We start from the raw sequence: 14,178 nt of genomic DNA on the forward strand, positions 1-14,178 counted from the left end.
TTCATCTACATGTGTTTCAGCTATCTTTGTAGGTGTAACCATGGTACTCCTATTCTTTCCCCCTTTCATTGCAAACGATCCTTTATCCATTTATCGCTTGTACCCAAGATCTTTGCAAGCTTTGATTTAAACAAAGGCTCTTTTATTGATCGAGAGTAGATTTGATTCACTTTAATATTTTGCAGATTCAAAAAAAAAAGTGGTATTCCTCAAGGGTCGGAGTCATGTCCTCTCGGTTAAAGGTGAAGTAGCTATAAGCTGAATTCCAAAATAATATCATACTTCGAATGAGGACCGGGTCTACCTTGACATATATCAGATGAAATATGTCTCCATAAATTTGTTGAAAAGGGATGACTCAGTGGTGGCTCGTCGGTGGCTCGGAGTAGTACGTGCAGTCCATGCACTGGTGGATGGTTCGGATCTCATGTAGCGATGGTAGCAGACTGGTTGATGTCAATTAGGGTTTCAAAACCCTAATTTTAGATGGGTCAGATCCGGGTCGGGTTCAGCTGCAGTTGGACTTCGGGTTGGGCTGGCACCGGGTCTGGATTCGTTTTGCTATGTTGTTTCTGCATCTGGGCTATTGAGTTGACTTGTAATGGGCTCTGGGGCTTGAGTGTTGGGCTCCAAGTTTAAGCCTGCAAACATTGTAATTTTGTATTATTATTATTATTATTATTATTATTATTATTATTATTATTATTATTATTATTATATATTAATATTTTTGTAGACCCGGATAAAAATGTGTGTCAACAGATAGTTACGCTATCGTTCGCAGTCAGATTCTCCTTATGTGTCATTTGCCATCAGTGAATAAAGCATATTACATGCTTATTCAAGAGGAGTTGCAACGTCTCCATGTCTCACCTTCTTCTTATCTTGATTCTACAACACTCTACTCTAATTCAATGGTGGACTCTCAGAGTGGTTCTCGGTGTCATTTCAATGGTACTTGTGACCATTGCAATGTTCGTGGTCACAAGAAGAAGAATTCCTATCTTTTGGTTAGCTTTCCTCCTGATTTTAAATTCAACATGAGAAAGGAGGCTCAAGATGATCTTGCTGTTCAACCTAATGTGTCTGAAACTCCTTTTACTCATCTTGTGCCATTTTTCACTCAAACTCAGTATGCTCAGATTCTGGAGCTTTTGAACAATGGCTCTGCTGCTGAGCCTATGCTCAATATGATAGGTAATAACTCCTATGTTCTTTCTCATGCTTGGATCCTGGATACTGGTGCCATAGACCATGTGACTTTTGATTTTCAACATATGATAAATCCTTCTGTTCTTGGTATGAACTTGTTATATTCATCTTACAAATGGTAAAAAGGCTCTTATAACTCATAATGGTTTAGTTCATTTTTCCTCTCATATTCTTCACAATGTTTTATATGTTTCTAATTTCATTCACCATTTGTTTTCTATTTCTAGATTGGCTCTGACTTAAACTATGTTGTACTGTTTTATCTTAAGTATTGTGTTTTACAGGATCTCTCAAATAGGAAGATCAAGGGGATTGGTAGAGCATTTGGTGGTCTTTATTTTTTAGAGTCGTCTAGTGTGAGTTCCTCTAAAGGTTTTCATTCTTTACTTTATGAGATTTGTTCTACTGCTTGTTCAAATACATCTTATTGTTTGTCCTCAGTTGTATGTTCCACTTTGCTTTGGCATGCCAGACTTGGTCATACTACTATTACAAAGACGAATAAATTTTTTTATTTAAATACAGTTTCATTTCGCTCCAATTTAGTTCATGAATTTATTGTTTTTCCTTTGGCAAAGCAATCTAGAATTCCTTTTCCCATAACTATAACTAGGACTTCCAGGCCTTCTGAAATACTACATGCAGATCTTTGGGGACCCTATAGAGTGTCCACTCACAGTGGTCACATGTTTTTTTACCTCAGTGGATGACTTTACTCGAAAGTTTTAGGTTCACCTATTTCGACTTAAATCAGTTGTCATTCATACTCTCAAACAAATTTTTATGGTAGTTAAAAACCAATTCTCTCTGACTGTTAAAATTTTCAAGACTGATAATGGGACTGAATTCTTTATCTTGGATTGTTCATTCTTTCTAAACTCATTAGGTGTTATACATTATAGTATTTGTGTGGATTCCCTCAACAAAATGAGGTTGCTGAACGCAAACGTAGACACCTTCTTGCGGTATCCCGATACTTGTGTTTTCATTCTCGAGTTCCCCTTAAATTTTAGGGTGAATGTTTGTTAACATCATGTTATTTGATTAATAGGCTGCCTTCTTCTGTTACAAATTGTGTTTCTCTTTTTGAGTTACTTTATAATAAACCTCATTCTTTATCTCACCTTTGAGTCTTTGGATGTCTTGCTTATGCTACTCAACCAAATCATAGGGATAAATTCTCTACAAAAGCCATACCTTCTGTTTTTATAAACTATAGCTCTACTCGAAAGGGTTATATAGGGTTTTAAAAAACGGTCCGCGACCGCGATTTCGGCCGCGATATAACGGTTTCGCTACCGTCCGAATTACCCCGATGGCCGCAATAGCATCCGCGACGGCCGCAATAGCATCCGCGACGGCCGCAATAGCGCCCGCGACGGCCGCAATCACAGTAAATACGAAATAATCGAAAACGTGACCGCGACCGCGATTTAAAACCCTGGGGTTATATACTCTTTGACATTGCTTCTAAGTCTTTTTTTGTTAATAGAGATGTCATTTTTCATTTATCTTTTTTCCCTTTGGCTTCTCTTTTTAGTTCTTCTGACCCTATTTTTTTGTCTTCACATCACATTCCTGATGATGAATTTCTTATTTTAGATCTTTCTGTTTTACCTGCTACTTCTTCACATTTTATCCCATTTAACTCCTTACCTTCACATCCTTCTGTACCATCTGGTTCACAACCTACTTCTTCTGGTCCACATAATTCCCAATCTTCACACCCTTCACACCCTTTATTTATGGATGTTGATTATAAGTAGAGTCAATTGGATCATTCCTTATTTACCGAGAATGAAGGAAATAAGCTGGTCATTATGCTTATTTATGTGGATGATTTACTCTTCACATGAAATGATCTTGGCTTGATAAATGAGCTTAAAGGAATTCTACATCAAAAATTCAAAATGAAAGACTTGGGAGAGTTGAAATATTTTTTAGGATTGGAAATCTTAAGGAATAAGGAAGGAATTTTATTAAGCCAAAGGAAATATGTTTTAGAGCTTATTGAAGAAACTGGCTTAGGGGGAGCAAGACCAGCAGCTACTCCCTTAGAGCAGAATGTCAAGCTTACAACTGCACAATATGATAAACATGTGGTTCAACATCAACAAAAAGATGACTTATTAGCTGACAAAACAGGATTCCAAAGGCTGATTGGGAAACTCGTTTATTTGACTCATTCTGCCAGATGTGATTTATGTTGTGCAGCATCTCAACCAATTTATGCAGCAACCTAAAGAGTCTCACTTGGAATCAGCTTATAGAGTGGTAAGGTATTTGAAGAATGATCCAGGGAAAGGGATACTATTAACAACAGGAAGTAATTGTCAATTGGAAGTTTTTTGTGACTCAGATTGGGCGTCCTACCCTATATCAAGGAAGTATGTAAGAGGATTCTTTGTAAAGTTAGGGGATTCCGTAATTTCTTGGAAGTCTAAGAATCAAAACACCATTGCCAGATCTTCAGCTGAGGCGGAATACAAGACCATGGCAATTGCAACTGCGAAAATTGTTTGGCTAAAAGGAATGTTAGCTGAGCTAGGAATAATAATAAAGGAACCTACAGTTTTATATAGTGACAGTAAAGTTGCACTCCATATAGCAGCAAACCCAGTAGTCCATGAGAGAACGAAGCATATTAAAGTAGATTGTCGCTTTCTAAGACAAAAAATTCAGGAAAAGCTTATGCAAACTGAATATTTGAAAACAACTGAGCAATTGACAGATGTACTCAGAAACACCCTTGGAGTTCAACAGCATGACTATCTTATTTTCATGTTGGGGATGAAGAGTATCTTTCAACCACCAATTAGAGGGGGAGTGTAGAGAGTTAGTTTGTTAGTAGTTTGTTGTAATCTGATAGATTTCTGTTATTCAGTTATTAGGTTAGTTGTTGTTATGTACTGTTGTGTATATAAGACACTCATTTTGTAAAGTTAGTGATGTCCTGAAATAAACATGATATATTTCCCATACTTCAGTTTTTTAGCAGTATCATTATTTACAAGGATTTAGTATATATAATTTTACTTCGAAATTTAAAAAAATCATTTTGGCCTTATGATGTAGAGAAAAATACAGCCAAATCAAAGTCAATGGCATTGAAAGTTGTCATGGACTCTGACAATATTGTTAATAAGTTAAAACTATAAAATTAATTTTTTTTTAATCAAGTTTATAAAAATAAATATTTAACATCACTAATAAATATAAAGAAAATAAAGAAAAATAAAATTTTTCAAGACGCAAATAGTGAAAGTTTATGGCCTTTCAAGCTTTTCACTTAACCTAATACAAGAACAAACGTTATTTTTTAAAATTGAACTTAACACCTGGTTTATCTTCAATTTTTAAAAAAATATTTTGATCTCTATAATTTTTAATTAATTTTCAATTTAGTTATTATAATTTTGAAATATAAAATTAAATCAAAGTTATTGTTTTATGCCATCGGATGGCAATGTCGATATCAATTAATATGATCTGGATCCAAAATTTTTATAGCATGATATGATGATTTTACCAAAATCATTAACATTTGTAGACGCTTTTAACAATTAATGTAGAATTTATTTTAGATTATTATGTTTTTTACATAAACATTTATTTTCTTAAAATAAATAATATATCTTAATTCTATCTAGAAGTGGGAACATACTTTAATTTTATAATTTTATGTTGTTGGATGAGCTTGTAAAATTTTAAAAGGGGACAAATTTATAAAATTTTAAGAGAAAATATTTTTTAATAAAAAATATAAAAAATATTTAAAATATATAAAAATCTTAAATTTTTAAGGGGATTGCGTCCATCCGCTCCCTTCAATCCACCACATTTGAGAGAAACTAGTTGTAATAATAAAAAAAAAAGGTAAATTGCATGTTTAGTATATAAACTATTAGTTTTGATTCCTTTTGGTTCTTAAACTTTTAATTTTAATTAAAAATATATCTAAAGTTTAGTTTTTGTTTCATTTTAGTACCCCTATTCAAAATTTAATGTTGATTTTTTTAAAAAGAATGAAAGTTTAGGTACTAAAACGGATCAAAACTTTTAATTTTATAAAAACTATACCTAAAGTTTAGTTTTTATTTCATTTTAGTACCACTTTCTAAATTTAATGTTGATTTTTTAAAAAGAATGAAAGTTTAGGTACTAAAACGGATTAAAATTGATAGTTTAGGCACTAAATGCGTTAAGTCTTTAAGGGTGGGGTATTAAAATGAAACAAAAACTAAATTTTATGTATATTCTTTAAAAAAAATTAAATACTATGACGAACCAAAACTGATAATTTAAGTATTAAATACATAATTTATTGTAATAAAAATGTGAAACCAGAAGGAAGGGTTAGGATTTAGGGACAAGTAATATGGGAAAGTGGGTTCAATTCCACGTGCAAGAGATCATGAGGTTGGTAGAGGAACCCTAAAAATCACCCTATCAATGAAATATTACTTGTCATACATCCTTTCTCTAAATATTATCAAATTAGCACCCTTCCTGACAAAGCGCGAATCATGAAGTGCGCCTTCGTGGGGTTTTGTCCGAGCTAGCGCCACGATGGAAGGCGCGGATCCTGAAAGCCTTCGCAGGGAAATCTGACACGTACAGGAAGGTGCGTATCATGAAGTGTTCCTTCTATTACCTTGAATTATTGCGCACTCCATTATTACCCGAGCCTTAAATCTCGGCTATTCACCCATCCCCCTCCCCTATAAATACCCCTGAATGCAAACATCAAACCACACCAAAATTACTTTCACATTCTTCCTTCTATTAATTCCTTCTATCAAACTTGCCTTGAATCCTAGGGAAATAGTTGACTTCGAAACTTGCCTTGCATACCGCAATGATCAAGTGTTTCGCGATTGATGCCAATACTACCGGCTTTTTTAGAATTACCCACAGTGCATTAATATTGTGAAATACTACAAACTCATAGTTCAAATTGATGGGATATTCTTGTATGGAAAATATATACAAGTTTTATTATTGGCATTTGTCAAAGATGGAATCACAATATTCTTCCAGTTGCTTTTTCCCTTGTTGAAAGATAATATACAGATTCTTGGGCTTTTTTCCTTAAAAACTTGTGCTTATATGTTGTCACGAGGGAAAAAATCTTTTTCATTTCAGATCGCGGAGCTGGGATCAAAGCAGTAATGAAGTCTTTGGGTTCAATTTGGCAGCCACCCTATGTCCAACATCATTACTATATCTGACATATTATTGCAAACTATCATGGAAAGTTCAATAAGAATGATGGAGCGCCAATTACTTGTGCACATGGGTATGTCACAATGCCTAATTTCATTTCTCAATCATTTTCATTTTTTATAGGAACTTAACAGTAAGTACTACATTTGAATCTCGAGTTACGAACTATTACCTCAAATGTTTGAGTCCATGTTTCAAGATTTACGAGGAAAAACGAGAAATGATACTATTACATCAGCCTCATCAACAAGGAAATGTGGACAAATGCATATGATGGTGGATATCGATATGGACACATGACGACCAACTTGGATGAGGCTATTAATTTGACCTCAAAGGGGCGCGCCATTTACCAGTAACAACTTTGGTTAAAACGACTTATTTTTGTTTGGGAGCGCTTTTTACCAAGCTCGAGGGACAAACTTTAACTTGGATGCAAAATGACCATACTTATCACCAAAGATTAGTTGTAGATCTACAAAAAAGAATTGTTGCATCAAATGGAATGTATGTAACAAGCTTCTCTCGAACCCATGAATTATTTTATGTCATAGAAATGCTATGCCCTCTTCAAGGGATTGAAGTTAACTCATTCAGAGTTAATCTATAAGACATGTGATATGACTGTGGGTTTTTCAAGTTTAAATTATCCAGCTCCCATGTCATAGCAGCTTGCTCTTATACCCGTCAAGACTATAACTATTTTGTGGATCCCGTATACCGACTTTTAGAAGTATTTAAGGTTTATGAATTTGAGTTCCCCTATAGGTAATGAGAAATACCTAGATGAGGTTCAAAATTGGCTTCCGATTGTACCAGATCCATCCTTATTAACGGAGACAGGTCGTACAAAATTATGATATGGATATTTGAGAGACGTTTAAAGAAAACAAAAGATATGTGCATTGTAGAAAACTAGGCCACAATAGGAAAAAAATTTCATCTCTTTTATCATCATGTAACTGTTGATGTTGTAACGATATAATTATTGTTTATGAAGCCTCAGTTTGTGTTATTTTATTTTCGTTTACTTTTAATTAATGTGCTACTCAAGTAAAGAGATACTAAAGTGAAAATTAAATAAAAACATTACAAACTAAATAATAAAAACAATTAAATAAAAACATTAAATACAAATGTTATAATTCAAACAATTAAATAATAAAAGCATTAAGAAACAAAATAAATAAGAAGTCCATAATTAAATAAAAAATTAAGAAACAAAATAAATAAAAACAAGTCTATCGATATTTGCACCTTGAATATGTTCCATAGGGCGGTGGATGTCTATTTCGATGAGGATTTCTTTGCATAAGTTGCTCTTCTTTCTCACTATCATCATCATCAGCAGCAGCAGCAGTAGTAGAATCTATATTTTTTAATGAGGGATGGATGACGATGTAGCACCTTCATAAAATTAGGACCATGGAGGTGTATGACCAACCATCCCACCGCTCATAGAAAACTATGAAAATGTAAAAAACATTGACATCGATAAATGCAAAAATTGAGCCGGAGGTTTCTGTGTCTCTAGTGAAGCATCACCCGCTAACTAAGCAATATATGAAGACCACGCTGGATCTATAAGCATGAGAGTATATTCGTCAGGACGTTTCATAAAACCCTATAGTGGTGGTATCTGAAATGGTTACGATGGAATCGAAAATGGTTGTGATGTCATTTAAAATGGTTGTGGTGGCATCTAAAATGATTGTAGAATATAAATCGATATAGACGGTGGCTGTTGTGATGGTTTCAGTGCTGTAGTTGAGGACGACCGGGAAGCGCCTGCTCTCCTTCCATGAGTTGGGGGACGATGATGATATAAAAATAGACGCTTTTCTCGACGCCGATGAATTCTCTCGCCTCATACTTCCTTGGTAAGTAGAAATGACTTCCCGTTTGTGTTGAACCATTGATAATAGTCATCCGTAACTGAATAATGATCAACATAAATCAGCTCCGTATGGGAAATGTGTTCACGTCGATCCTCCTTGATCAATACTCACTCGATGCGCTTTATCAGCTAGTTGACATCTTTTTTGCCCCTTCTATCGACGTTATACATATTGTCGAGATTCTTAGGTGCTTCAGGAATAGATTACACGGAACCAAATTGGTGGAGCATGCAATCAGTAGTAGGATGCCACTCGACAATAGCATGACATATCAAAGGGATTGTCGCGACATCTAATGGGCCACTCAAGTAAGGTGGGATTCAATGTCTCAATTCTTCAGTACAATAAGGAGCCCATTGAAACTAAAATATATATATATAATTCTTATCAAAATTATATTCTAGTTATATAACGATAATTAAAGGTAAATAATAAAATTTAAATACATACCTCTGTACCAACCTTTTGATCAATGAGTAGCCGAATTTCTTCCAATTCATATGGTATATCACGATGATTTTTCCTTATACATGACCGCCTATTTAGTGTAAAAAATTCATTATATACTTAAAATTTATTTATATACGAACTCAATATTGAAATTATCTCAACAATAACGAGAAGACTAACGGGTTTTTCATAACCAGACATAAAAAGGGCATGCGATACCACACCCAAGACTGCAGAAGAAGAAGATATCTTCCGATGGCATTTTTTCAATAATCAATTTCCCGGCATATTTCTCTATACAGAGATGCCAAAATCGCGGAGCCCCAACTGAATGAACCGATAACTTGAAAATTTACGAGGTGATTCAACCACATACAATGAACTTGGTTGGTAGATTTATCATGCATCAAGATCCCTCCTATGAGTTGTAATATGCAAGCCCGAGCAAATATTTTAGCCTATTCCTCGGAACAGTCTTCGCTCAACTATAAAAAATTTATAGCCAACCATGATAACTATATTCGACCACCATTGAAATTAGGCGGGATACCTCCAATATACTCCTTGCACAAGGAATGTCAATCACCATCCGCCATCAGAAATAACATCTCCATCTACCGGAATCCCGAAATGTATGGAAACATCCTCCAACGTAATAGTTCACTCCCCACATGGAAGATGAAATGTATGTCTCTGGTCTCCATTTCTCAATCAGTGGAGAAATAAGGTTGGGTTCAAGGTTTCAATGCCCTTCATATTTTGCTATGTCAGCGAATCTAGTTGCGACTAAATATGGCAGACACAACTCGATATCTCTAACTTAACGTTACGAATAAATGGATCTAATATACGATCATTCACCTAATTAAATAAAATAGTATGCAAATTAAAATATAAACTAATACTAAAAAAATAACTAAATAAAACATTCATAATAAATAAAATAACATAATTTAAAATTATTATCATATCGACAAAATGACCTGAGATATGATTCTCATATAAACGCAGCAACTCACCCTCTATTTTATAACTGCAAAAAGTAATAAAAGAACTAGCACAATAAAATATAATAAAATAATAAACTATTAAATTATTATAATATAATAAAAAAATTTAACTTTTAAAAATGGTAACTATATATTCTTAAAACTTGATATAATGATAGATAAAAGGAAAAACTATAATATTTTCATTTGTGGTGTAAGTGTTGAAAGGGGGTATTTGTAGGAGAGGGGAGGGGAAGGCGGACGGACGGTTGGGCAGTATTTATGGTGGACAGTTGGAGTTATGTCCATGAAAGGAGCTATAATTTCAATAAAATAAATTATTTATAAAAAAATATTGATTTTTAAAGATTCAATGGAGTAATTAATACTTATTTAATCTCAATAAATATATATTTTAATATTTTTAAGATATACCAGTTTAATATTTTTTTAAATTCAATCAATTTAAAGTTAATTTAGTATCTATATTTTTGTTTTAATTAAGTTGATGAATTTCATTAGATATCTAAATTGATTTTTAAATTTAATTTTATAGTTTAAACTGATCAAATAAATTATTTATAATAAATATTGAGTAAAAATCAAATTTAATATAAATTTAAATCAATAAATTAAATAAAAACTCTAAGCATTATATACATTGAACTTAAATTCAGTTATCAAAATTTTATTTTCAATTCAACATGTGAACGATGATAAAGATGTTGAAAGAGATTTTAAGTAAAAAAAAATGAAAAGGGAATTATTAGTGTTACCACTGCCAATGATTACAGCAAGCTACTTTAAAAACCACAACCCTATAATATTAACTCATTTATACAACGCAAAAAATGACTTTAGTGTTTGGTCTATCTTGATTTGTCTCAACTTTGCTTTTTAAAATTTGTCGGGTTGGTTATTTTTATGTTCTAGAGATTTCAAGTTTATATTATTTGGGTTTAAAATTTATCTTTTTAAGTGGTATATATATATTTATTTATTTATTTATTTTTCCGTTAAACATGTTATAATGAGAGATAAATATAAGTTCATATCTTTTCAAAATAACTCTTAATCATTTAATATTAAATTATTAAACTTCTAACATTCATAATGTTCGAATCTAAAACCTCAAAAAATAAAAAAAAATTATTTATCTTCCAAATCGATTGGTTCGTACTGATTGAGATAATCGAGTTTAACGGTCGAAGGGGAACCAAGAATCTCAAGCCTGAGTGACGGCGCGTGGGGATAAAATCAGAGAGGAAGGAGCGTTAAGGTTGCGAGGAAGGGGGTTTTCAAAGATTCAAATGATTGCGAGGGGAAGAGTTGTCGGGACGTTGAGGGACATATGTGACACGCACGATCGTATGGGTAAGAAGGGAATGGAAGGAGGTGGGGACCCGCAAAGCACGTGCTCCAAGGGCAACGCATGTTGGTCCACGTGAGTTAAGTTTGGATAGATGTTTTCTCACGTGAACTGCACTCCCCCTCTTTCTTTCTCCATCACGTATTGGCTAAAATCACTCGCCCAATCACCCAACTCATTTGCCTACCATTCATGGTTCAATTAGTTCTTCAATCAACTTTCATTTGTTTCTTTTCTTTCCCTAGTTATTAAACTTTTCTAGAATATCTATATAAAAACTGAATTAAAGTTTAATTTATTTTTTAATAGTCTATGGTAATTAGAATATAATATTTATTTATAATTTTTCTTAATTATTAACGTACACACCTTATAAATACAATTATTCGAAGAATCTTTAAAAAAAGTAATATTTTCCTTAACCAATGAAGTTACTCGATAGATTCAATATTATGTTAATATATCTTTTAAAACATTACTTTTATATTAAAGTGTCATTATGTATATAATTATTGATATAGATTTTGAATTTATGTCACAATAATATGCTTAAAATTAAGATTAAATTGATATAATATATGAATAATGATGATCAAATATATGATTATGTTAGTTTTATTAAATGTTATGTTAATATTTTTGTAAAATATTAATGATTAACCATTGTTAATTGATAAAATTTTAAAATCAAGAATCAAAATAAGAAAATAATAATAATTAAATAGTCATCTAAAACCATGAAATCGGCATTATTAATAAGGAAATAAAATTGATTGGATGATGGTAAGACAAAGAAGCAGAAGGTAGGGCTATGATTGAGATAATTGGCCTCACAACAACTCATCATTGAACTTTCAATTTTATTTTTTTTTCATTAATTTTCATTATCATTTACTATTATATAATCCACCGTCCACCACTCCCTATCTTGCGTGCCATCATCACTTAATTCCTCTCTTTAAACTCCCCAGCCCAAAGTCTCTCTCTCTCTCTCTCATATTTGTTCACATCACAAAATCAAAAGCCGTGTTCGGCTCAAGAGAAAATATTAAGGATGATGGGAAAAGAAGATCTCGGTTTGAGTCTGAGTTTGAGTTTCCCTCACAATCATCACCTAAATCTAACCCCTTCCTCTTCTCCTTCTGGTTTTCCCCTTCAAAAACACTCATGGAACGATGTCGTCTCTCCTCCTCCAGGTATGCAGTTTTCCCCATGTTCACATGCAAAATCCTCTATATCTGCTACTTTTCATTTTTCTCTTTTCATCTGAAAAAAAGCATGGTGTCTTTGCATGCAGATCTTAACTCTGGATATTTCCGGGACACCGAGGCTAGAGCGTTTCTTAGAGGAATCGACGTGAACCGGCTTCCATCAACGGCCGACGGTGAAGAAGAAACCGGAGTTTCATCTCCGAACAGCACGATATCTAGTGTGAGCAGAAAAAGAAGCGAAAGACAATCGAATGGAGGCATCAGTGATGATGAAGATGGCGACACTTCAAGAAAAAAGCTTCGCCTTTCAAAAGACCAGTCAGCTATTCTCGAAGAAAGCTTTAAGGAACACAACACTCTCAACCCGGTGAGTTATTCGAACTGAATCGTTGAGTTTGACTCGTATAAGAAGAAATTTTCTTGCTAACCAAACAGAAAAAATTATTTTGTTTTTGCAGAAGCAAAAGTTGGCTTTGGCCAAGCAGCTGGGTATGCGACCCCGACAAGTCGAAGTGTGGTTCCAAAACAGAAGGGCAAGGTAAGAGAGATTTTCCGACCGCTTCTGTTTTTTTTTTTTTTTGATTGAATGTTATGTCCTTTTGGTTTGAAATTATTTACTAAACGTGGGACTGGGGGAATCACTTTCCCGAACAGGACTAAACTAAAGCAAACCGAGGTTGACTGTGAGTTCCTGAAGAGATGCTGTGAGAATCTGATGGAGAAAAACAGGCGGTTGCAGAAAGAAGTTGTGGAGCTGAGAGCACTGAAACTTTCCCCGCATTTGTACATGCAAATGGCTCCACCAACTACCCTCACCATGTGCGCATCATGCGCGAGGATGTCGGTCCCAGCCAACGAATCACCCACCGTGATCCTCGATCCTAATATCAGGCTAAAATCTACAATAAGCCCATCCCAATGAATCCTTTGGCACACGGACCATGCGAAGCTCGTCGTCCTCGATCGTAATTTTCGATTTTCAGTATATGTACAAATATTTAATTTAAAATATTCTTTTAGTGATTAAGATGTTGTTTGATAACTGACTCTGAATGATTCAGAATGTATTTCTGTGTTGAATTATTCAACATTTTTTTGTTGAATCAGTCAGCATTGAATAATTCAGAGGTGCGAAACAAACGTGCTAAATAATTTTATTAAGTATCAAACAAACAGTTCCTAAGATAATTTTGGTCTTCCTTTATGATTTAAATTCGAACAACATGCGCAAGTTTAGATCTAAATTTTTAGAGAAAATGATGGCTAGGATGGGATTTTTTTAGATGGGTCTCCATGTGTTATGCTAATTACATTATCTCCTTGAATTTTAATGATTTTGGGTGTAAAATGAAATGTCTAATTATTAAATTTGACAATAGATTTTAAAGAAAATTTTAGGTTTCAAATTCTAAGGAATCTCCCTAGGGGATGTTAACCTTAATAATTTAGTTTGTTTAGGGATTGTGTGGGGGACAATTACACCTGCTTTTCGGCATGGGTTATCATATTAATTGTAAACATTGTGTCCTAATTTTAGGTGTCTTTCAAACATAATGTTTGACAAATAATATTTCTTAAGCTACTTTTGTCTAATAAAGAGGGAAGATGAACCCTAAGATTAGTCCACTTGCTTGTATATTTAGTATTTCTTCAATTGCGTATATTTCATTAAAACAATTATAATTTGTTCAAGGTGAGAGAAAAAGTAAGATGTTATTTTAAAGCCACAAAGAAATTTCATACTATTTGGATGTGTATTTGACCTACACCAATTGGTTGGCTTTTCTTTTCAACTTTTTAACGAGTTGAACAACTAAAATAAT

At 33.5% G+C, this 14,178-nt stretch overlaps 1 protein-coding gene across 1 annotated transcript; it reads left to right on the forward strand.

Annotated features, from left to right (window-relative positions):
* The first annotated feature begins 12,086 nt into the window (after nt 1–12,086).
* Nucleotides 12,087–13,458, forward strand: LOC120158610 (homeobox-leucine zipper protein HAT4-like). Its single transcript, XM_039169431.1, has 4 exons — nt 12,087–12,340; nt 12,442–12,722; nt 12,814–12,893; nt 13,010–13,458. The coding sequence occupies exons 1-4, from the start codon at nt 12,199–12,201 to the stop codon at nt 13,275–13,277; spliced, it is 771 nt and encodes a 256-aa protein (XP_039025362.1). The 5' UTR covers nt 12,087–12,198; the 3' UTR covers nt 13,278–13,458.
* The last annotated feature ends 720 nt before the right edge of the window (nt 13,459–14,178 follow it).

The sequence above is a fragment of the Hibiscus syriacus genome, unplaced genomic scaffold, assembly GCF_006381635.1.
Source record: "Hibiscus syriacus cultivar Baekdansim isolate YM2019G1 unplaced genomic scaffold, ASM638163v2 tig00111330_pilon, whole genome shotgun sequence".
NCBI lineage: Eukaryota > Viridiplantae > Streptophyta > Magnoliopsida > Malvales > Malvaceae > Hibiscus > Hibiscus syriacus.

Excerpts from the sequence above, each read along its gene's own strand:
- LOC120158610 (XM_039169431.1), top strand. The coding sequence starts at position 12,199 with ATGATGGGAAAAGAAGATCTCGGTTTGAGTCTGAGTTTGAGTTTCCCT. Across the intron at positions 12,723-12,813 it reads AACACAACACTCTCAACCCG|AAGCAAAAGTTGGCTTTGGC; the intron begins GTGAGTTATTCG and ends TTGTTTTTGCAG. Across the intron at positions 12,894-13,009 it reads TTCCAAAACAGAAGGGCAAG|GACTAAACTAAAGCAAACCG; the intron begins GTAAGAGAGATT and ends TTTCCCGAACAG.